Source organism: Silurus aristotelis (assembly GCF_946808225.1).
Source record: "Silurus aristotelis genome assembly, chromosome: 14".
Taxonomy (NCBI): domain Eukaryota; kingdom Metazoa; phylum Chordata; class Actinopteri; order Siluriformes; family Siluridae; genus Silurus; species Silurus aristotelis.
This window is the reverse complement of record NC_139587.1, coordinates 23,872,412-23,897,680: the sequence shown is the minus strand read 5'-3', so window position 1 is coordinate 23,897,680 and position 25,269 is coordinate 23,872,412. Positions and strand designations below refer to the sequence as shown.

At 39.6% G+C, this 25,269-nt stretch overlaps 2 protein-coding genes across 2 annotated transcripts; one reads left to right on the top strand and one right to left on the bottom strand.

Annotated features, from left to right (window-relative positions):
- Positions 1-81: 81 nt before the first annotated feature.
- znf319b (zinc finger protein 319b) lies at positions 82-9,248 on the top strand. Its single transcript, XM_083561053.1, has 2 exons — positions 82-817; positions 5,591-9,248. The coding sequence occupies exon 2, from the start codon at positions 5,910-5,912 to the stop codon at positions 7,722-7,724; it is 1,815 nt and encodes a 604-aa protein (XP_083417179.1). The 5' UTR covers positions 82-817; positions 5,591-5,909; the 3' UTR covers positions 7,725-9,248.
- On the bottom strand, positions 7,732-25,201 carry cfap263 (cilia and flagella associated protein 263). The gene is made up of 9 exons (XM_083561119.1): positions 25,069-25,201; positions 21,924-21,981; positions 20,697-20,808; positions 20,439-20,603; positions 16,348-16,503; positions 15,061-15,300; positions 13,776-13,883; positions 11,575-11,730; positions 7,732-11,176 (listed from the first exon to the last, which is right to left on the bottom strand). The coding sequence occupies exons 2-9, from the start codon at positions 21,953-21,955 to the stop codon at positions 11,057-11,059; spliced, it is 1,089 nt and encodes a 362-aa protein (XP_083417245.1). The 5' UTR covers positions 21,956-21,981; positions 25,069-25,201; the 3' UTR covers positions 7,732-11,056.
- Between the last annotated feature and the right edge of the window lie 68 nt (positions 25,202-25,269).

The following is a 25,269-nucleotide window of genomic DNA, read 5'->3' as shown; positions in this document are numbered from 1 at the left end:
GCTGTTGCACAACTACAGAGTCCGACCTGCAACAATACCGACTGAAAAGAGTTCCGGATTTATACAAGAACGATATACCAGAATTCCGTAAAAATAAACAGTGCAAAAATACAAGACTTGTTAAAATGTACGTTAGAATGCGTGAAAGTTAGCAGGAAGAAAAAAAAAAAGCGTTTTAGATGCATTCCTGTTTGTAGTGCTGTGAGCCGCCCCGAGCTGAAGATATCTGGCGACATTTTTTTTGTGCACGCTTGAAATAAGAAATAATAAGAACCTGCGCATGTGTCGCAAAAAATAAAAATAAAAACCACAAGTGTGTGTTTAAACAAATGAAGAAAATAGTGAATTGTTTTGTGTGTGAATGCGGGTGTGTTTGGTGAGAATCGTGTGCTTATTTGAAATAAAATCGCACCAGGTTTCCGGTATGTGCTCGGTATGATGCCAATTATTTATTATTCAGGTTCCTGTTGGGCGGTTTGGTGGTCAAACGGAGCCTCTGGTGCTGCTGGCGTGAAAGCGAAAATAAGTTCAAAACGCGTGCTTTAGACGCCCTTTTCCACATCGAGAGTTTTTCTCATAGGCACATTGGACACCCTGGATGTCAATTCGAGTTGTTTAGAGAGAGACTGCCCCGCTTTTCGCGGTGCTTTTCACAGCCGGGTTGAGTGAGCGGCCTGCGGCGTGCACCGTTCAGGAAAATCCGCGGATCGGATTACGGCCTACGGTTGGTTTCAAAAGCCGAGCGTGTTTTAATCCATTTTAAAGGAGGAGAAATCACCTAATTCGAATGCCGACCTGTGTGAGGAGGAACAACAAGGTATGCAATGCTGTAGTAAAGTATTTAAACGTGTTATTTCGTGAATTAACATGGTGTATCCTGTGGGTTTAGCGTGCTTGCACTCCGGTATCAATGAGCAGCTTTACTATATAATGCAGAAAAAATAAATCCACAAAAAGCAAATGTTTTTTATATTTCCTTCATACAGCGTTAATAGTTTTTTTTTTAAATATAACTTTTCTTTTTAATGTATGTATTTTTGCATATTCGTGGTGTAGAAAAAAAATCCAAATCAAATAGGTGCTAATGCTAATGTGGGTAAACAAGTGGGGGGAAAATGTTTAGGGTTTAAATGAGGAGCGAAAAGAAACGCCGGTGTTTTTATATTTTTTATTGAAAGTGTGCAGGTTTTTATCCAGTATTCCAGCTTCCCGTAGTTAATTTCTTCAAATCTGGAATGGGAAGCATAGAGGATTCATTTCCAGCCAGAACAATAGGAGTTTCTGAGCAGCACCAGCATCATCTCCTTCTTCCTGACCTGCTCCAGAGCTTCTCAACTCTTCATCTTTATCACAGGGTTTCATTAAAAACCTACTTATCACATTTATTACATGATGCACAAGAAGTTATATTATGAATGCAATCAATCTTCAATATTAACATACACAATCGACAAATAAATGGCAGGTTGGACACATTTCCTTCCTGAAATCCGTCTCGTTTTCCCAGGAAAGTGGTAGCTCAGTGCTTGAGGCTTTAGGTTACTGATTAGAAGGTCAGGGGTTCAGTATCACCAAGCTTTGTCATTTTAGGATCTCCTGGGCCCTTGAGCAAGGCCCCTTAACCCTCTGTGATCCAGGGACACTGTATAATGGCTGACCCTGTGCTCTGACCCCAGCTGAGATATCAGAAGAAAGAATTTTGCTGTGCTGTAATGTGACGAGTAAAAAAAAAAAAAAAAGAAAAAGCCTCATTCCTGGAACATACAACAAGCCAGCACTTGATCCTAAAAAAATCCCAAGAATACCCGAGTCTCTCAAGTGTTCAGAGATGTGTGAAGTTACTCATCAGCTACGCTTTTCAGACACGATTCGAGGCGTTCGGCTTCAAAATGTTTGCTGTAGGACGGCCTAGTGTACACACCAGCCAAACGGATGCAATACAAGATCTTGTATGCAATATACGCCAAAAGATCGAGCTCGTTCTTTCCCTTTTAAACGGAATCTCTTGCATTTCGACCCGCGTTCAATCGTATTTATCCGGGCGTCGTTTATAGGTGAAGGCGTTTGTACGAGAAATTGGTGTGATGGAGAATTAAGTAATTCGGGAGTGTTTTGCTCGTACTCCAGTGTGTGTAGACCGATGCATGAGAAGACTGGCTTATGTAAACCTCAACTGATTTTAAACCATTTTATATGCAGTGAGCATATTTTATTTATAAATAAGATTAAATAGCGTGAGTGTCAACAAAAATTTAACATTTAGATTAGATTCAACTTTGTCGTTGTGCACGTTACAAGAGCCAATAAAATGCAGTTATTATCTAACATACGTAAAATTGGGCTGTATGTTAATTATGGCCATAGACAAATCCGGGTGCTTTATGCAAATGCATGTTTATTTGGGCTGTAGCTATCGATTATTTTAGTAATCGGGTTTCCCACCGATTATTCCGTAGATTAATCGGATAAATAATCGGTAATTAGTTTATTGCTGAAATTGCAATACAAGAACATCTGTGTGAACGAAACCCATTTAGTGCATTTAATTGCCATATTACATCAAAATACAAATGTATAAATAAAAAAATAAGTAAAAATAAATCAGAATTCTCTTAAAATGATCCCAAATTTTGGAAGTTTCTGACGTTTTCTTTGGCCTGAATCTTAAAGAAGCCCGTTTCCACCACATATTTTGCCTAATCCCGACAATTTTTTCTTGCAATTCAGACTTTATTTCTCGTAAACATCCAAAATTTCCACCATGTAACCATGAACGAAACAAGGCTCCTCTGCTTCATCTGCAGCGTTCCGTCTTCACCAGAGCTGATTGTTAGACAGTTTTCACCAGGGATCAGAGGCTTAGTTTGATACCATGCGATTGTATTAATTGTAGGCCATTTTCTTTGTGTAAAGCTTTCTGGCACTGCAGAGTGGGTGACGCTGCCCTATTGGCCGAGAAAAAAAGTCGGAATTGGGCAAAATTTTCTTTGTGGCGGAAACAGGCTTCCATATGAATCTTCCCCTTCGCTGTTTTTTCTCAGTTTTTCCATTTTTTTTCATTCCCCAGCCTCTTCAGTGTCACGTGTCCAGAGTGCTCCAGAATTTACCAGGTGGTGCGTCAGTAATAATGGTCCATGGGGAAACACGGTGCTCCTTTTTTTTGTATTCAAGTTACTCAAAGAATCGTTTCAGCCCTAAACATAACATGCGTTGTAGCCTAGGATTTGGTACTTGTTATCGTCGTACAGTCAAGGCCATTGGATCCACAAGTGAGAGAGAATCACAAGGCCATTGTGATCGTACAAGTTTAAAATCTCTGTCTGACGACGTGTGAAAAGTCGTTTGTATTTGTGAAATTTGTTTAAAAGCTGTGCAACCCTTCGCTCCTAGAGCCACTGACCTTTTCTTTTCTTTACATGACACTGTTGGGGACGTGAAGGATTTCTGACTGAGAAGCGAGTTGGTAACTTGTCAGTAACATGCCTGGTAACTTACAGGTGATTGTCTTTTCTCGACACACTTGTGCAAGTCTAAAAAAAAAAAAATTCTGAAAATGTTCACAATCCAGCAGAATTTTTCCAAGTTTGGCTTTTATTTTGTGCAAACATTCCCATCCATCTTTAGAAAACGAGATAAATGAGGTCTGGTGTCGGTATACATCATGTTATCATGTTGTAAGCTAAATATAAGGAAAGGTGTTAAAAGTGTAATGTATTTACAGCAGGTGTGAATGTTAGGTGTTGAAAAGAAGGTTTATTTTGCATGTAATTGACTTGCACAGTAGCAGTTGCTGTCTTTTCTTCTTCTTGATGCAAGAACAAACGGTACATTTATCCTCTTGGAAGGAAGGAATATATGACGAGCTAGTAGATGATTCTCAGTTTTCGAAAAGTTATACAAAGTGACTCACTGTAACACCTCTATTACCAAATACTGTTCAATATCCTGCTGATTCTTCCCAACACTGTTTCTCTGGTAACACCCAAATGTACAAGTGTCACTAAAACCATGGGGCAAGTTTAGACTTTTTACGGTTGTATTTAATAATCTTATCATACCAATTACTTTTCTATAAATCTATAAAATACAAGTCGCATAAGCGTGGCATCTTTATAAATTGAAATAGTTAACAGCTTATAAAATGTGTGTTTGTGCAATTCACCTTACAGTGTGTACATTTGGCAGATTCTTCTATCCAGAGCAACTTGGTTATCTTATTTATACAGCTTAACATTTAAGGGTTAAGGGCCTTGTTCAAGGGCCCAGCTTGGTGATGCTGGGAAGCTCATGACCTTTCCGATCAGAAGTCCATCTTATACGACTTTACCACCTCGAGCTACCTGATTTCAAGTTGCCTATAACAGATTAATCTCCAGATAGTTTGTAAAATGGATACTGAATAAAAAAAAAAACTAAATCACTTCTTTCCAGCAACCAACGCATACCGGAAAAACTATCAGTATGGTTTTATGCACTATCTGTGCCGATTAATCAACAAAACCGATGAATCGGTCAACCTTTATGCAGAATAACTGTACAAATTGTACATATATTTAACTAAAGATAATATTTTTATGTCTAAGAGGGGAAATGTGCTGAAAAGAAATCAGCTACATAAAAAAAAAAAGGAAATTTTCCAATATGCAGCATCTGCAAGCAAATACAGCGGTCTTACATTCTGAAACCCTCGCGAGTTTTGAAAATCCGCGCATTTTGGACCTTAGTGAATTCCTCTAGACATGTCACTTAGTGAAAACATAGTTTAAAATGTTATTCCTAACATTCCTGAACATTTGGTATCACTGCGCATTCCCGCGAATTGTAAGATAATCTACAATTTGCTGTTCATTTTAAATGAGAACTTTTGGCAAATTTTCCAAGCTGCGAGTTATTAGGGGTTGATTGTAATGTTATAAAAACTAGAATCCCATCGAGGGATACACAGGCTACAAATTGAGCAAAAAAAAAATCCCACTTATAAGCTACTTACATTGATGTGAAATAACGAGAGATGTAGTTTTAATTGTGGATCAGAAAACTTTTGAAATAAGGACTGTCCTAGGAAATACAGTTGGGGAAATAATTATTTGAGATTTTGCTGCCTAACAAAGAAATGAGTAGTCTAGAATTTTTTACAAATAGACAGGTTATTAAAAAAAATCCAGAAAAAACATTACATATACATATAATACATTAATATTATATACACACACACACACACACACACACACACACACATATATATATAAATACACATGTATGTGTTTGTATTTAAACAAGTGAAATAACTATTTGATCCCCTACCAACCAGCAAGAATCCTGACCACCACACACCCAAATTATTCCTGTACATTTAAAAAAGAATTCCCAATTCCAATTCATTATATGTATAAAAGACACCAGTCACAGAATCAACGTCTTTTATTCAAACCCCTCCACCTCCATGGGCAAGACCAAAGGATGTCAGGAACAAGATAATTAAACACTTTATTAGACCTTACAACTTGGTAGTTCAAGATTGATAAAAGGTGATGCACAAAATGTGTTTTTGTCTACCACAACTGATTCATTAACAAACTTTCTTTTTCAGGAGTGAAAAAATTGGAAGGAATCCAGAACTGGTGCACCTCCGTCTTTACATCGTCTGTACTGTTATTTTACTGTTTGGAGGATGCCCTCACACGCGGTGTTCTGAGCACTTTTCGGAGCCAGCGAACACTCCTGGAGGATTGAGGTGCAATATATTTCCCATTTCTCACCTGTGTTGGTCCAACTAAACCGTCAAAATAAGTTCCTCGTTGCCCCCCCACTTGTCGCATCGCGGCCAGTCCAGCAACCCCTTCCCCCTGGATTCCCACACCAAGCGGTCACACTACGGCACCAAGCTGAATCCATACACACGGGCGCGGATGACTGAGGCGTGGCAGCAGCATGCCGTCGCGCCGCCTCCCGTCGTCCACACTATCCCGCCGGGGGCGGAGAATGCGCTCGGATGCGCCGTGTACGGCATCGTGCTGCAGCCGGACGCTTTGCAGACGCAACAGCAGCAACAGCAGCAGCAACATCACAGCCAGCAGCACAGTCAGCAGCAGCAGCACCCGGCTCAGGCACAGCAGCCTTCACTACAGGTGGGGAGCGAAGGAGGCCACAAATGCGGCGCTTGCGGCCACGACATCTCGCATCTTGCCAATCCACACGAGCACCAGTGCATGGTGAGCCAGGACCGCTCGTTCCAGTGCACGCAGTGCTTGAAGATCTTTCACCAAGCCACAGACCTCTTGGAGCACCAGTGTGTGCAGGTCGAGCAGAAGCCGTTTGTGTGCGGCGTGTGCAAAATGGGCTTCTCGCTGCTCACGTCACTGGCACAGCATCACAACGCGCACAACAGCGGAAACCCAATGAAATGCTCCATCTGCGAGAAAACCTACCGGCCCGGATCTTCTGGAAATGCCACACCGACGTCGTCGGGCAGCAACAATCCAGCGCAACCTTCCAGCGATGGCGCGTCGGCGAGCAGCAGCGCGGCGGTCGGCGCGTCTGGGCAGCCCCTTTTCGAGTCATCAGCTCCTTACAGGCCCTACAAGTGTTCTGTGTGCTCGAAGGGTTTCCGGCACCTGTCGGAACTGACACGGCACGAGCGCGTGCACACGGGCGAGAAGCCTTTCAAGTGCGAGACATGCGACAAGAGCTTCAGCCAGCAGTCCCACCTGCAGCACCACCAACGCACCCACAGTTCAGAGCGACCGTTCAAGTGCGCAGTGTGCGAAAAGAGCTTCAAGCATCGCTCGCACCTGGTGCGGCACATGTACGCACACTCGGGGGAGCACCTGTTCAAGTGTAACGTGTGCGAGCTTCACTTCAAGGAATCGTCTGAGCTGCTGCACCACCAGTGCCAGCCGCAGGGCGCCCGGCCGTTCCGCTGTGCCACGTGCGGCAAGGGCTTCAAGCGTCCATCGGACCTGCGGCAGCACGAGCGCACGCACTCCGAGGAACGGCCGTATCACTGCGACGACTGTCAGATGAGCTTCAAGCAGCAGTACGCGCTTGTGCGCCACCGCCGCACGCACACGGCCTCCGGAGACCGGCCGTTCAAATGCAACCTGTGTGACAAGGGCTTCCTGCAGCCGTCACACCTGCTTTACCACCAGCACGTGCACGGCATGGACAACCTGTTCAAATGCGCCTCGTGCGGCAAGGGCTTCAGCCAGTCGGGCGAGCTGCTGCGGCACAAGTGCGGCGAGAGCTCGAACACGCCCACCAACCCGGACAAGCCGTATAAGTGCGACGTCTGCGGCAAGGCCTACAAGAAAGCGGCGACGCTGCAGCGCCACCAAACCACCCATTGCAACGAGAAGCCCCTGAAGTGCTCGCTGTGCGACCGCCGCTTTCTCTCATCGTCTGAGTTCGTGCAGCACCGCTGTGACCCCTCGCGAGAGAAGCCTCTCAAGTGCCCAGACTGCGAAAAACGCTTTAAGTACTCCTCGGAAATGAACCGCCACCGGCGCGTCCACACCGGCGAGAAGCCGTACAAATGCGCCAGCTGCGACAAGGGCTTTAAGCAGCGCGAGCACCTCGCCAAGCACCAAAGCGTACACTCCAGGGATGCGCAGTTCAAGTGCGTGTGGTGCGGAGAACGCTTCGCCGATCTCAGCTTGCTCCAGGAGCACACGGTCCAACACACCGCCGAAGGAGGCGGATACCCAGTTTCTTCTCTTATTCAGTAACCCTTGTTTGTTTTTTGCTTTTCTTTTTTTCCCCTGTTTTTAGATCGCTTCAAATACTAAGCAAGTGGAATAATCACTTTGTTACTTGCATATACATACAGTGGATGACTTCATTATTCTGTTGTGTACCATTTTATCTTGGACAAAGCAATAGGTGCTGAGAAATTAGAAGCATTGTTTCCTTCCTTCCTTCCTTCCTTCCTTCCTTCCTTTCTTCTGCCTTGATTCCTGACTCATTTTTGTTTTTTTGTTACAGTTTGAAAGGAAAAATAATGAAGGACAAGTTTCCAAACAGGGAGAGAAGAGTTTCGTAGCTGTCCGAGATGAAGAAATAGCTCTGGAGTCTTTATGCCAGTCTTTCCGCTTTCAGTTCGATTAATCTATCCATCCGAGCGTTGGACTTATATTGGTTATAATATATATAAAAAGAAAGAAAAAGTAAAAAAAAAAAAAGATATAGTCAGTAGGTAGGTTTTAGATCTAGTTTTTGTGCTTCCTTTGAGTTTCTTTTGCAAATCCCAAATTCTCCAAATCAAGGACGATATGAGAGGACATGGGTCAGTCCCTAGTCATCCTCTAAAATGAAGAATACTGTATATATCTACTCTGATCACTGTTTCTAACTGTACTGCCTGCTTTTTAGACACCTCAGCTAAGACCTATCTGGCCAAATGTTAAGAAAAAGAGGGGGGGTGTGGACTGCATTGTGCTATTACGATATTATGAACAATTCATGCTGTCTGTAAGTGTGTTGTATACATGTCTGCGCGTGTGTGCCCTCGGATGTACCAAAAAAAAAAAAAAAAAGTAAGTACTGTATGACACCCCAGAAGGGCATGTTGTTAACCAGGTAGTCCATCACCGTCTCTACATTTTACTGCAATATACGTAAGAAAAATATATATACTATATAGAAATATATACGTCACTCATTTATACAGCTCATATTCCCACAAGTGTGACTGTCCTGAAGCAGCTGTGTTACTGTAAGTACATAGTTTTAGTATGTATGCGTCATGTCTTTTAGTCTTTACTTTAAAAAAAACTTTTATAGAATTTTGTATTTTTTTATTATTCAATATTTTTTTCTTTCTCCGATTGTCCATTTTTATTTGTCATTCATTCATTATGATTTGTAGATTCCTATGCGTACCATGATGATGAAGACTATGGTGGTGGTGATGTTTTATACAAGCGTAGTTTTGTGCACCTAGTCGATTTGGGTCTGCTTCCTCATGTGGATGAGAAGTCAGCAAGTGTTGAATATGATTCCTGGTTTGTTTTTTTTCCCCCCTGTACAGTAGCATGTGTGAGATTTCTACAGCCTGTATAGATTTATTATATTTCCTGTTTACTTGCCTGCATTTATACTGTAAAATGCCGCCCCCAACCCCTAATGTCACCTTTTTGCTTTGGAATGAGAGCGAAACCTATTTCAGGCCATGACTTAAGAAGGGAGAATATGCATATTTCCTGTGTAGGTTAACGCGATTGCTCTGTATATTATTTTTATTCCCCCCCCCCCATACATGTTGTTTACTGTGACTCATAGTATGACTGTCATGTTCTTTGGCACCCTATGCCCTGAGCGAGTGCAGGATAAACGTACGCCAATCTCTGGTCGTTTTTGCACAACCGAGGTCGTGCGAGGCTCTTACCCCCACCCCCCATTTACATGTGGCTGTGATTGATGACTCCAGGGGGTCGTGCAGCAGTATTATAATTAACGTGTGTCGTGTGGAGGTCGGAGCTCTCGCTACATTTGGCCTTAAAAGCAGGAGCGATTTCAGGGCGACTCCATAGCCTCCATGTTTTATATCGTGGTCATTGAGGTTTTTTTAAATACACACACACACACACATATGTGTGTTATTGAACACCCCCCCCCCCCCCCAAACACACACACACACACACACACACACACACACACACAGGCATTAAAAGTGACTCGGAAGGGCAGTCGGGGTTTGAGATAAAAAAAAATAAAAAAAATGTATGCCTTTTTTTTTTTTTTTCTTCCACATTTGCATTGTATATTCATTTTTTAATTAATGTTGTTTATAATTTCTATATGAATATATATACTTGGTAGGAGGGTCAGGGCCAGAGAGGAAGGAGTGCTGGCTAATGAGGTGGATTGAGGTTATGGTGAGGGGTTTTTGAGCACGCCCACCTTCCTCTGCGGTCCTGCACTCTGCCTCGTGCATGCCTGCTGTGTTAGTTCCTGTACTCTGTTTAAAAAAAAAAAAAAAAAACACGTTTGTGCTCCATGGCACACTTTAACTCCTTTAGCTTTTTTCAATTTATAGATTGTGGATAAGTTAGTAAGAAAACTTCATGTGGAGATGGATGTGACATTCATGCTAAATATCTGTATGTAGCATTTAATATACACAGCACTAACTAATAAACTTTCTCATTAATAAAGTGGGTGCTTTGGATTTTATAGACGCTTCAGTCGATCCTTGTTTGATCGTGCTATGGCAAGGGTGCCCAATACAGCCATCGCGTTTAACTGGGGGGAAAAAAAGTCTATTTTCTAGCACACGGGTCACCACGCATGATGTGAGTCAGCCTTTTCCCAAATGAAGATTATTAAGCCCAAATACGTTTTCACCATGACTGATGATCATTTGAAAGTCTGCTTGAGGCTCCTGTCCTGTACTGTACCATTTAATGCAAGTCATCAGAGTAAGGTAGTGACCATAAATTTATTGAGTTGTATTGTGCCATAAAGGTTCGTGCAGTTCTGCAAAGTACGCCAACATACACTGATCAGATATAACTCTGACCTCCTGCCTAATATTGTGTTCGTCCCCCTTTTGCTGACAAAACAGTCCTTATCCATTGAGCATTAACACTATTAACTTCTTCAGCAGTTTCAGCTACAGGAGCTCATCTGTTGGATCGGACCACACAGATCAGACTTCGCTCCCCACGTTCATCAATGATCCTCGGCTGCCCATGACCCTGTCACTGGTTCACCACTATTCCTTCCTTAAAGCACTTTTGATAGAGACTGAGCACTTCAGACCAGGAAAATCTCACAAGAGCTGCAGTTTTGGAGATGCTCTGACCCAGTTGTCTAGACGTCACAATTCGGCCCTTGTCAAACTCACTCAAATTATTACGCTCCCCCATTTTTCCTGCTTCGAAACACGCCAACTTTGAGGATAAAATGTTAATTTGCTAAACACTAACAGGTGTTCTGACACATAATGTCACGTCATGTTGATCAGTGTATATATAAAGTTTACTCAGTGTTTGTGTGTGTATAAATATATATATAATTACTTAGCATCTCGTAGGAAGATCATTTTAATTTGGGCATTTTAAAAGTAGCTCGCACCCCTGCAGGATGGTGTACAAGTCCATTTCGGTTGATCGGTGGTCATCGCGCTTGCGGAAGCCTGATGATCCTCTGTGCTGGTTTTCTTGGTCTTTGATGCCATCTGCATATTGTACACAAACAATAACTATATTATTCTCTGTCATGAAGTTATGCAACATCTTTTTTATGTCACTGGAACATAGGATTCCATCCTGAAGACAAACAGTATAAGAAAACTACAGCTTTACCTCTGTAAAAAAAAGCTCTGACACGAGACTCCTTACCTTCACTATATGGACAAATATATTGGCGAACATGGCATTTTCAGCCATATGTGCTTTGTTCCCAAACTTACCACAATTAATTATATTATATAAAAAATTCATTATACTTCGTGAATTTAAAGTCTGGGCAATTGATTGTTAGATGGTAAAAAATATGCTTTACAGGTCCATCAGGCTTAAATCTTCACAGCTCAGAATTTCATTATGGACGATGTATGCGTTTTTTTAGGCTCACTTGAGCAATCCCCTCCTTGCGCTCCAAGGTCTTGACAGTCTGCCTGAGCCGATCATTTGTGGTCTTGGCCTCAATGTATTTCATGACATCAGGGACACGGAAATTGGCCAACCGGGTTTTCAGCTTCTTGTTCAGCGCCTTAGCTTGAGCTCGCTCCTACATACGGGACACACAAAGAGATGTTTATCTAAGAACATATTTACTGTGGAAAGAAATTATTTATCCATAAATATATAAATGTCAAGGTAAAGCGTTCAGTTTTTATTTCTCAAAAAAAAATCTTAATAGGTTCTCCAGTTTCCTTCCAAAAACATGAAGATCTGCTGCATTGATTTGCCTGGCGGTGATATCATGTGTACGTAATGAAGTGATTGTGTGCATAATGTCCTGCAACAAACCCCAGTTAATCCCTGTGACACTGACCAGGATAAAGTGCTTACTGAAAGATAGATGAAGTCTGACATTGATTTAAATCAGTGAGTATTGCTTGGATTTTAGCCTTTAAATCATGTACCAGTCAATAACATACATTTAAATCATATAAAACATTTTTAAATATTCAACTGTGGCACATGAGTCTTGACAGCATCTCAAGCTGACAGCAGTGTTTGGTCGGATTAAGGTTTTTTTTTTTTTTATATTGGTTGAAAGTTTACAGTCTCCAAAATTTTTTTAAATAAAATGTATCATTAATCCAAATATACATTGATCAGGCATAACATTATTAGCAGTGAAGTGAATAACACTAAATGTAGGATTTATTAGGCAGCAAGTGAACATTTTGTCCTCAAAGTTGGCGTGTTAGAAGCAGGAAAAATGGGCGAGCATAATCATTTAAATGAGTTTGACAACCACATTGTGATTTCTAGACGACTGGGTCGAAGCGTCTCCAAAACTGCAGCTCTTGTGGGATGTTCCTGGTCTGCAGTGCTCAGTATCTATCAAAAGTGCTCCAAGGAAGGAATAGTGGTAAACCGGTGACAGGTTCATGGGTGGCCGAGGATCATTGATGCACGTGGGGAGCGAAGTCTGATCCGTGTGGTCCGATCCAACAGACGAGCTTCTATAGCTCAAATTGCTGAAGTTAATGCTGTGACACTTGATGGGGCAGCACTGTTTTGGCAGAGAAACTGGGACCAACACAATATTAGGCAGGTGGTCATAATGTTAAACCTAATCTGGGTATGCTAAAACATATGTTAACAACCCTCCATATGAATGATTTCCCAAAGTTCTCAAATGCCTCTGGACAGAACATCAACATGGCAAGCTTTGACTGGACGCTGTAAAACACATTGCCCATGAACTCTGAAGCAGTCAAAGAATCTTCTTTGGAGTGATGAATCACATTCCAAAAGCACTCACACGTGCTCTTTTGACTGGATGGACACCAATTCCCACAGAATAGAAATGGAAAGCTTTTCACAGAATATAGGAGGTGAGGACCAACTCCAGGTTATGATTACTTTTATAGTTAAGAAGAACAGCAGAAGTGCATTTATTTGTCGCATGTGCTTTACAGCACGGTGAAATTATTTTCTTTGGATATCCTAGTGATGCTAGGACGCTGGGGTTATAACCCAGGGTCAGCTATTATACAGGTCTCTGGATATAAGAGGATTACAGGCCTTGCTCAAGGGTCCAAGAGTGTCAGCCTGGCAATACCAGGGCTTAAACCCCAACCTTCTGATCAGTAACGCAGAGCCTTAACCACTGAGCTTCCACCTCCCCAATTTATTTATGCCTTTTGGCAGACACTGTCATTTAGAGTGACTGAATCTCAGAAGGAATTTATTTAGAAAAGTTGTTTAAATACCACTAGTGATTCAATTGGATGTATATTAAGTGGAATATCCATCATTTGGAACCTGAACAGAGATAAGTCTAGAAACATGCCTTCATTGTTCCCTGGAGTGTATGGGACCAGTCGAGCACTTATAGAGCATCAGAGACAACCTTTTGCATTTATATAACTGTGATGGTCATGTGTCTACATATTTTTTAGTTATATAGTGTAGTCTTTTTGATTTTGAAATTATATATAAAAAAATTTAATAAAAAAAAGATTAATATGAAGCTTTTGTAAAAGCAAGTAAAAAAAAAAAAAAAGGAAAAAACATGACAGTGATGCACGCACATAGACAGCTGATCAAGGGCTGTACTTAGGTTTGAGATTTAATAGTATATGAGTGCATCCTGACCTTCTCTGCCTTCTGCTGTTGCTCTCTGATCTTCGACAGTTTTTCCTCGTGTGAAGTGATTTTTTTGCTTAGTAATTCCGACTTCTGCATTTCCTTCTTGAGCCGTTCCTGCAACCGAGAAACGTGTGGTCACGTGTAATTGTGACCATTAAAGGGTTTAGTAGTTCACGGTTTGAGAAATTTACTGGTTAAGCACAAAGTTCCCAATCCTGAAGACTTACTCGTTCATACAGAGTGCTGCTGCAACAAATGTTACGCAAGTGTCAATGCATTTCTTGTTCTAATACGTTCTTGTTTCTATAGTAACATAGCAACATTCACAGTGACACCAGAAGAGAAGTTTGTTTAACATATATAGAATGAGTCTCCAGTAGCAGCGCCTTTGTAACAGCGAGTAAGTCTTTAGGACGAAGAACTTTGTGCTTAACTGTTAGGGGTTATTTTGCCTACTTTACATCAAAATGGAAGAAGGTGGTGAGGTTGCCTATGGATGCTATATTGTATGTGAAAACAGAAAATAATTTCCTTCCTTCATTCATGGATGTTCTGCAACATAAAAAGAAACTGCATGGATAGAAAGCAATAAATGAAACCCCTTCTGATCCTATGCCAATTATTATTTTTTTTGCACTGCTCTAATATCCAACTCTGGACCTGGAGATCCTGCACTCAGAAAAATCTAGGTAAAGGCATGTACCTAATAGAGGACAAATGCTTTGTCGCACCAGCTGCAATGTAACAATAATGTACCTCTGAATATTGGTACTTCTTGTTTGTATCCCTAAAAGAACATTTTTCCACCCCTAGTGATAGAAATTTACCTTTGTGTCCTGGTATGGTTTCAATTACATCCTGATGATTATCCATTAAATTAATGTTCTGCTGAACGGATTTGTCAAAAAAAAAAAAATTTTAACCGTACAAACGTGCATTTCTATTACAAGAGGTGCATAAATGTTCTCTTAGAAGTAGAACGAGAAGGTACAAAAATGTGCCAATGTTCAGAGGTACAGCTGGAGTGTGAAAAAAAAAATGGCACATTCCTGTACCTTGATTTTTCTGTGTGTGCTGCACTGCACATATTATTGTCTACGATTCTTCATCTCAGAGCTGATTAGCCGAATCAAGTGTGCAAGAAACGAAGAAAACTTGCAGGCCACAGGGTTCTACAAGACAACAGTTGGTGTAGCAAAATCTGATGAACCAAACGACAGAGAATGTATTTTTTTTTAAGGAAAATGACTGAATAATATAAAAGCTTGGAGCATGTGTTCTGGATCTGTACCTTGTAAGCGTTTAGGCCTTGCTGATTCTTTCGAAGCAGCGCTCTTTGACATTGCACTTGCTCTTGGGATTTTTGCAGAAGCTCCTCAGACTGTGTGTTTTTTTGCTTCAGGTGTTCCAAGTTGATCGGGCATACCGTCTCTTGCATCTGTTCCTTCTGATTCACAGAGTGCTGCTGCTGCTTCATGGTTTGCATCTGCAAAAATCTGTTTCTTCTACGCATCCTCTCTGTCAGAGCTTTCTGTGCGAGCAAACAGCAAGGAATTTAGTGCCAGTCAAACCTGAATCCGAGTTGTGATCATTTAAAAAAAACGCAAAATTTTTGTGTTATATAATTTATGCTTAAGTTCTGCCACGTTGTTGAAAATTTGTGTAGATTAGATTTTATGAGTTGGTGTCAAAAAGTTTCGAGGCTAGCTCTGTATACAAGAAAGTACTTTATTTATCTACATTTACACACAATCACCTTCAAAATAGTCCCCTTCCACAGCGTTCCTGTCATTTCTGGAATATATCCTGGAAAGCTTCTTTTCAAAGTGTGCCAAGAGCCTTTCTGCGATTCGAGCTGGATCTCCATAATGGTGTAAAAACTGCTGCCTTTAAGCTGGATCTTTGGAAAGAGGACAAAGTCCACAAGAGCCAAATCAGGTGAGTAGGGTGGGTGCGGAAGTGAGATCGTGTGGATTGTTCTCCGACGATCAGCATGCGCAAGTAGCCGAATGGTTTCGACATTTTCGGTGGTTGAGCTTTTTTGGAGGTTTTCCTGATCTTCCAGTGATGTTCTTCTGCTCTTGAAGCGCGCAGGTCACTCAAAACACCCTGAACGACTCGTCGCAGCATCGCCGTATGTCAAACGTGTATCATGTCAAACGTTTTCATAGCAGATTCGCCAATTTCACGCAGAATTTCACATTTGCTCTTTGTTTTAACTTGCTGTCCGTGATGAAATCGCAGACGTGGTAACACACGTGGTCAGAATAGTGCCAGTTAGCACCATTAGTCTCGAAACGTTTTGATACCACCTCATATTGACATATACAGAGTACAAATACAGGGCCAATGAAATGCAGTAACTGACCCCCTGCTCTAATATTCAATATGGCTGCCTCATCATTTTACAGCATTCAGCTACATCCTGATTCTTTTGTCCACTTTTACATAATACAGTAAATCTAAGTGTGTCCTAAACATCTTAATGTGGTTCCAAGCACAGACGGATTATTTCTTTCATACCCGATAAGTACGACTCATTATTAGCTCATGCCTGCACAGGCCTCTTTCAGCTTACCTTCGTTTTTATGTCACGCTCGATGTACTGGATTACCTTCTGTGCCCTCTGCGACTGGCCCAGTATTGTCTGTTGTGTTTTAGCAACAAACTCTTCAAAGTCATGTCTTTCTCTCTTGATCTCTGCCAGCCGCCTTTCAGAGTCCTCTATAGAAGACTGACAGGAAGAGAAGCGATTACTACTTCTGTTGTGCCAAGACACAAGAATTGTGCCTGTTTTTTCTCACAGGAATGTAATTTTTTATTTTTGCATAATTTTTTTTCGTTGAAACACGAACTTTGGGATGAATTACATTTCTACAAAGGCCTTTGGACTCTCCCATTTGGCATATTCACTTTGAAACTAACATCCACAAAATTAACAATTTAATAAACTTCTTTTGTTTATTAATTAACTTAATAAACAAAATTAAGCCCAACGCAGAATCCGAGATTTGATCAAATCCAAACATACACTATATTGCCAAAAGTTTGCGTACACCAGGACATACGTATAGTATGCGCTTTTCGAGCATTGCATTCCACATTTAGTCCCAATTGGCTCTTACAATTCCCTCCACTCTTCTGGAAAAATGTTCTACTACATTTTTGGAGTGTGATTGTGGAGATTTGTGCTCATTCAGCCACAAGGGTGTTTAATAGGGTTGATGCTAGAGCTTTATAGCAGGAGATCTTCCACTTGGACCCATGTAAACTATGTCTTCATGGAGTTTGCTTTGTGCACAGCAGTGTGGTATTGTCATGCTGGAACAGGTTTAGGTCTCCTAGTTTAAATGAAGAGAAAATTTCATGCAACTGGCACTAAATGTCCATTTTTTATCAAATGTAGAACTGTTCATGCAAACTGCAGTCCTATACCATTTTAGCAGACTGTTGATATGAATTATTGTAAGGATGGTAAGATTCACCGTTCTGCATCGGTAAATAAAGAAATGTTTTGCATGCATTAATTTTAAAAGTGTGCATTGGATAAAGTCATGCATAATTTTTAACATATTCCCACAGAAAAATTCGATTTATATTATTAGTAGATGCGCAAAATTTTTCCTATTTAGAAAGTGACCTGTAATTTGTGACCAATATTCGATATGTTGATTGATTTCTCCTCGCTAAACCATTTCTCGATCACGTTCTCTCATCGCCACTGCTGCTACATGAATATGACGTATCACAACACTACGGGGACGGAGGCGTGACCTGAGAGTCAATAAAGATTAACATGGCAGAGGTAGAGCTGCATTTTCCTGGAGTCAGAACAAGAAAAGAACTTCTGGTTTTATTTCATATATTTTTCTTTTTATTTTATTTTGAATTATATTCAATTATTCAATTACATATTGAATTGAAGAGCACTATATTTTTTTACATATATGTATCTATATATATATATATATATATATATATATATATATATATATATATATATATATATACAGTGAGGAAAATAAGTATTTGAACACCCTGCTATTTTGCAAGTTCTCTCACTTAGAAATCATGGAGGGGTCTGAAATTGTCATCGTAGGTGCATGTCCACTGTGAGAGACATAATCTAAAAAAAAAAATCCAGCAATAACAATGTATGATTTTTTAACTATTTATTTGTATGATACAGCTGCAAATAAGTATTTGAACACCTGAGAAAGTCAATGTTAATATTTGGTACAGGAGCCTTTGTTTGCAATTACAGAGGTCAAATGTTTCCTGTAGTTTTTCACCAGGTTTGCACACACTGCAGGAGGGATTTTGGCCCACTCCTCCACACAGATCTTCTCTAGATCAGTCAGGTTTCTGGCCTGTCACTGAGAAACACGGAGTTTGAGCTTCCTCCAGAGATTCTCTATTGGGTTTAGGTCTGGAGACTGGCTAGGCCACGCCAGAACCTTGATATGCTTCTTACAGAGCCACTCCTTGGTTATCCTGGCTGTGTGCTTCAGGTCATTGTCATGTTGGAAGACCCAGCCTCGACCCATCTTCAATGCTCTAACTGAGGGAAGGAGGTTGTTCCCCAAAATCTCGCAATACATGGCCCCGGTCATCCTCTCCTTAATACAGTGCAGTCGCCCTGTCCCATGTGCAGAAACACACCCCCAAAGCATGATGCTACCACCCCCATGCTTCACAGTAGGGATGGTGTTCTTGGGATGGTACTCATCATTCTTCTTCCTCCAAACACGTTTAGTGGAATTATGACCCAAAAGTTCTATTTTGGTCTCATCTGACCACAGGACTTTCTCCAATGACTCCTCTGGATCATCCAAATGGTCATTGGCAAACTTAAGACGTGCCTGGACATGTGCTGGTTTAAGCAGGGGAACCTTCCGTGCCATGCATGATTTCAAACCATGACGTCTTAATGTATTACCAACAGTAACCTTGGAAACGGTGGTCCCAGCTCTTTTCAGGTCATTGACCAGCTCCTTCCGTGTAGTTCTGGGCTGATTTCTCACCTTCCTTAGGATCATTGAGACCCCACGAGGTGAGATCTTGCATGGAGCCCCAGTCTAAGGGAGATTGACAGTCATGTTTAGCTTCTTCCATTTTCTAATGATTGCTCCAACAGTGGACCTTTTTTCACCAAGCTGCTTGGCAATTTCCCCGTAGCCCTTTCCAGCCTTGGAGGTGTACAATTTTGTCTCTAGTGTCTTTGGACAGCTCTTTGGTCTTGGCCATGTTAGTAGTTGGATTCTTACTGATTGTATGGGGTGGACAGGTGTCTTTATGCAGCTAACGACCTCAAACGGGTGCATCTAATTTAGGATAATAAATGTAGTGGAGGTGGACATTTTAAAGGCAGACTAACAGGTCTTTGAGGGTCAGAATTCTAGCTGATAGACAGGTGTTCAAATACTTATTTGCAGCTGTATCATACAAATAAATAGTTTAAAAATCATATATTGTGATTTCTGGATTTTTTTTTTTAGATTATGTCTCTCACAGTGGACATGCACCTACGATGACAATTTCAGACCCCTCCATGATTTCTAAGTGGGAGAACTTGCAAAATAACAGGGTGTTCAAATACTTATTTTCCTCACTGTATATATATATATATATATATATATATATATATATATATATATATATATATAGCTATATATAGATACATATATGTAAAAAAATATAGTGCTCTTTGTATCTTTAGTGTATCATATCATTGGCCTCAGTTAGGGGGGTGCCCATCCATATAATATCCACCCATATAATAAATACAATAAAAAACAATTCTCATAGTTCTTGAGTTGCTCAGTAACTTCATGGATCCTCAAACTGTTCATGCTGAACCATCCTCAGCTGCACAGAGTGGTCTTCAATATTCACATTTGAATTTATTTTGCCTTTTAATTCCACATTCCTGATAAATCCAATAGAACATCTTCAGTAATATTCCCAGTGTAGCATAATGCCGAAATTCTCCTCTTAACTGTACTGTATTCAATTGCAATCTGTATCTTTCACATATTGTCATATATCCAGAGATGCTTCAATTATGTTCAGAAATCCCAAATCTGACTACACTGTATCATATTAATGTTTGAATTTTGTCTGTATATCCCTTAAAATCTCCCAACAGTCGTAATGATTTAAAGCTATAAACCTGAGGATTCATGTAATACATGCTTAATACAGGGTTACAGTACAACAGTACAAGCACAAATAAAAGTGCACGTTTTCTTTACAGTTCCCTTTTTTGCACATTGTGCTGCATAACATATTATACAGTAGGTTTACTGGTCGGTGGTATTTTGTGTATCTGTCCCGCACTGTTTGTATTGTTTGTTTGCACTGTTTTTCGTCTTGCACTGTCTGCACTAGGTTGCAGATGATGCACTTTTATGTGGCGAGGACCCCTTACTCCAGTCCTTAGCTCTGTGTTCTGTTATGGAGCTCTATGTTGTGTGATGTGGCTCTATGTTGGTTATATAGCACTGGGGTTCTGGAGAAACATTTCTCAATTCACTGTGTACTGAGTCAGCTTTATATGATTGGAATGACAATAAAAGCTTTTTGGTTTCATGAATTGGTTTCATTTGGTTTGGTTTCATGAATTTTTTACCAAGTCAAGCAAAAACGATTTACTGGTTAAACACTGACCTTATAATACTTGGCGTTATATACTGGTGCTGAACGTGTGCTGTGCTGCGCTTTCCTCATCTTCTCCAGCTCGCACACTGCAATGTAATACTTCAGTTCCACCTTCAGGACGTTTGGTGGCTCCTGAGATGTTCCGCTGCTTTCGGGTTTCGTTTCATGATTTATCTGCAAAACGAATGTGCATCAGCTTTTGTATCTCGGAAGAAATGACATTATTATTCTTAACCTTTACATCATGAGCCATAATAGCGCATTCACCGCTCCTGTCTCCATCTGGGACGCAAGCTGTGAGTCCAGTTTGAGAGAATCCAGCCGACTCAGGAAGCTCTCAAACATCTCGTTCTCCAGCTCAAGAAGTGAGTTTGAGTGTCTAGTGGTGAAACAAAACAGCAGATATTTTGAGACATTTAGACACAGAAATGGCAGGAAGTATGGAGTTTGCGGTAAGACGCAGGAGGACTCGGTTTGCTCTGCAGCTTCTGTCCTTTGTCATACTTTTTCCAAGAACTTTTTCCAAGAAGAATTTGGGTTGTTTTTTTTAACAGCATGACAGCCTTTTTTTTTTTTTTTGACTCTTAACACCTAAAACTTATTTTCAAAATGTAAAAGTCTTCTTACAGAATAATATCAAAGATGATATGATTTTTCTTTAACACATTTTGTGTTATTGCTGTTTATTAGCTGCTGACAAAAAGGGTCATAGGATTTGTAATGGTTTTAATGGTTACAGTCAAATTATATATATATATATATATATATATATATGCAGACATACAGAATTTCATTTTAACCATTGTATATGTATATATATATATATATATATATATATATATATATATATATAGAGAGAGAGAGAGAGAGAGAGAGAGAGAGAGAGAGAGAGAGAGAGAGAGAGAGAGAGAGAGAGAGAGAGAGAGAGAGAGAGAAGGAGAGAAGGAAACTGTTATGGTCCCTTTGGGTCTCTACTGGTAATTAGATACCTTCTGTTGGAGGTATGTTACAGCTAGTGGATATGACTAAGAACCTTTGGCAACTCATATCTCCTGGACACCATTAGAAACCATTAGTGGACACTCACTCACTCACTCACTCACTCACTCTCTATCCATCCATCCATCCATCCATCCTGTAATGGTTTTATGTGTAACAGCTGATGGCTTGTATTGCTGTTTGTAGTGGAAACCATTAGAATAGCTGTGAATCTTGCTGATGATGTGTTTTCAGCAGCGCTATAGTATTAAATGATAAGGAGATACAGGTTGCTGTAAGTGAATGATAAGATGATGCAGTATAAACAAGGGCGACCATATAAACCGGAAATCTCTGTTAGAGAAATGTAATGAACGTGTTTTGATTAATCAGATTCAAGAAATCCGTAACGTAAGGAAATACACTTAATATATATATATAAACCCTAATAAGAACTTTTAGGATTATTTAGGGGTGTATAAATTGTTGTTGTTTACTTCTTGATAAATGTCTTACCTTAACTCCACTTGTTCGCTGCTCTCCGTCATGGCTGCGAAGGTAAACACTGCGGTTGCTAAGGACAATGGAAAAAAAAACCACGGAACATCACACGTGACACGTCCAGCGTCCGACATATTACCGGGGAGGGGTTCAACATATAACAAGGGAACATATTAAACATATAACTCAGGGACAGATTCAACGTATTATAGGCTACAAATTCAACACATAAGGGGACATATTCAACATATTACCAAGGGACATAATTACCATATAACAAGGGGACAAATTCAACATATTATTAGGGGAAATATTTAACATATAACAAGGGGACAAATTCAACATATTACTAAGGGACATATTCAACATATAACAAGGGGACAGATTCAACATATTACTAAGGGACATATTCAACATATAACAAGGGGACAGATTCAACATATTACTAAGGGACATATTCAACATATAACAAGGGGACAGATTCAACATATAACAAGGGGACATATTCAACATATAACAAGGGGACAGATTCAACATATTACTAAGGGACATATTCAACATATAACAAAGAGACAGATTCAACATATTACTAAGGGACATATTCAACATATAACAAGGGGACAGAATCAACATATTACTAAGGGACATATTCAACATATAACAAGGGGACAGATTCAACATATAACAAGGGGACATATTCAACATATAACAAGGGGACAGATTCAACATATAACAAGGGGACAGATTCAACATATTACTAAGGGACATATTCAACATATAACAAGGGGACAGATTCAACATATAACAAGGGGACATATTCAACATATAACAAGGGGACATATTCAACATATAACAAGGGGACAGATTCAACATATTACTAAGGGACATATTCAACATATAACAAGGGGACAGATTCAACATATAACAAGGGGACAGATTAAACATATTACTCAGGGACATATTCAATATATTACTCGGGGACATATTCAACATATAACAAGGGGACAGATTCAACATATTACTAAGGGACATATTCAACATATAACAAGGGGACAGATTCAACATATAACAAGGGGACAGATTAAACATATTACTCAGGGACATATTCAATATATTACTCGGGGACATATTCAACATATAACAAGGGGACAGATTCAACATATAACAAGGGGACAGATTAAACATATTACTCAGGGACATATTCAATATATTACTCGGGGACATATTCAACATATAACAAGGGGACAGATTCAACATATAACAAGGGGACAGATTAAACATATTACTCAGGGACATATTCAATATATTACTCGGGGACATATTCAACATATAACAAGGGGACAGATTAAACATATTACTCAGGGACATATTCAATATATTACTCGGGGACATATTCAACATATAACAAGGGGACAGATTCAACATATTACTCGAGGACATATTCAACATATAACAAGGGGACAGATTCAACATATAACAAGGGGACAGATTAAACATATTACTCAGGGACATATTCAATATATTACTCGGGGACATATTCAACATATAAAAAGGGGACAGATTCAACATATAACAAGGGGACAGATTAAACATATTACTCAGGGACATATTCAATATATTACTCGGGGACATATTCAACATATAACAAGGGGACAGATTCAACATATTACTCAGGGACATATTCAACATATAACAAGGGGACAGATTCAACATATTACTAAGGGACATATTCAACATATAACAAGGGGACAGATTCAACATATAACAAGGGGACAGATTAAACATATTACTCAGGGACATATTCAATATATTACTCGGGGACATATTCAACATATAACAAGGGGATAGATTAAACATATTACTCAGGGACATATTCAATATATTACTCGGGGACATATTCAACATATAACAAGGGGACAGATTCAACATATTACTCGAGGACATATTCAACATATAACAAGGGGACAGATTCAACATATAACAAGGGGACAGATTAAACATATTACTCAGGGACATATTCAATATATTACTCGGGGACATATTCAACATATAAAAAGGGGACAGATTCAACATATAACAAGGGGACAGATTAAACATATTACTCAGGGACATATTCAATATATTACTCGGGGACATATTCAACATATAACAAGGGGACAGATTCAACATATTACTCAGGGACATATTCAACATATAACAAGGGGACAGATTCAACATATTACTAAGGGACATATTCAACATATAACAAGGGGACAGATTCAACATATAACAAGGGGACAGATTAAACATATTACTCGGGGACATATTCAATATATTACTCGGGGACATATTCAACATATAACAAGGGGACAGATTCAACATATAACAAGGGGACAGATTAAACATATTACTCAGGGACATATTCAATATATTACTCGGGGACATATTCAACATATAACAAGGGGACAGATTCAACATATTACTCAGGGACATATTCAACATATAACAAGGGGACAGATTCAACATATAACAAGGGGACAGATTAAACATATTACTCAGGGACATATTCAAAATATAACAAGGGGACAGATTCAACATATTACTCAGGGACATATTCAACATATAACAAGGGGACAGATTCAACATATAACTCAGGGACATATTCAATATATTACTCGGGGACATATTTAACATATAACAAGGGGACAGATTCAACATATTACTTAGGGACATATTCAACATATAACAAGGGGAGATTCAACATATTAGAAGGAAACAGATTTAACCAGCAGGTAAATAATTGTTTTTTTAATTCAATTCATTTTTATTTGTATTGTGCTTTTAACAATGATCATTGTCTCAAAGCAGCTTCACACAGATAATGTGGTGATAAAGATGAATAACATATTGAACATATTAAAAGGGTTAGTCGATGTAAGTCGATGTAAAAATGTAAGTCACTCTGGATGAGGGCATCTGCCAAATGCCATAAATGTAAAAAAAAAAAAAAAAGAAAAGAAAAAGGCTGATTGTATAAATATGTACACTCCTTAATTAATACATCATTAAAGTACCCCTTTTTAATATAATACACCCATTTTTGAGTCCACTCACTTAGCACATATTTGGTGTTTATCAGAAATTTAATTCTATATAAATAAGGAGAATCCAGTGCACAAACCTCAGAAATTTGACCACAACAGATTGATATTTGGAGCTATTAAATTCTCTTTATTCGGGTTATGGTGTTCTTTGAAGTAAAAAGCTTTCCTGTTTTTATTATTATTTATTTAAATATCAAACATATATTCTACAATTCTGACCAAAAACATCCGCTCTCCATAAACCCTGATATCCTAATGAGAAATAATTGGTCGCCATG

Coding starts and splice junctions, on each gene's coding strand:
- znf319b (XM_083561053.1), top strand. CDS start 5,910: ATGACTGAGGCGTGGCAGCAGCATGCCGTCGCGCCGCCTCCCGTCGTC.
- cfap263 (XM_083561119.1), bottom strand. CDS start 21,955: ATGACGGAGAGCAGCGAACAAGTGGAGTTAAG. Junction 20,809..21,923: donor AGCGAACAAGTGGAGTTAAG/GTAAGACATTTA, acceptor TTTCACCACTAG/ACACTCAAACTCACTTCTTG. Junction 11,731..13,775: donor AACAGCAGAAGGCAGAGAAG/GTCAGGATGCAC, acceptor TCCCGTATGTAG/GAGCGAGCTCAAGCTAAGGC.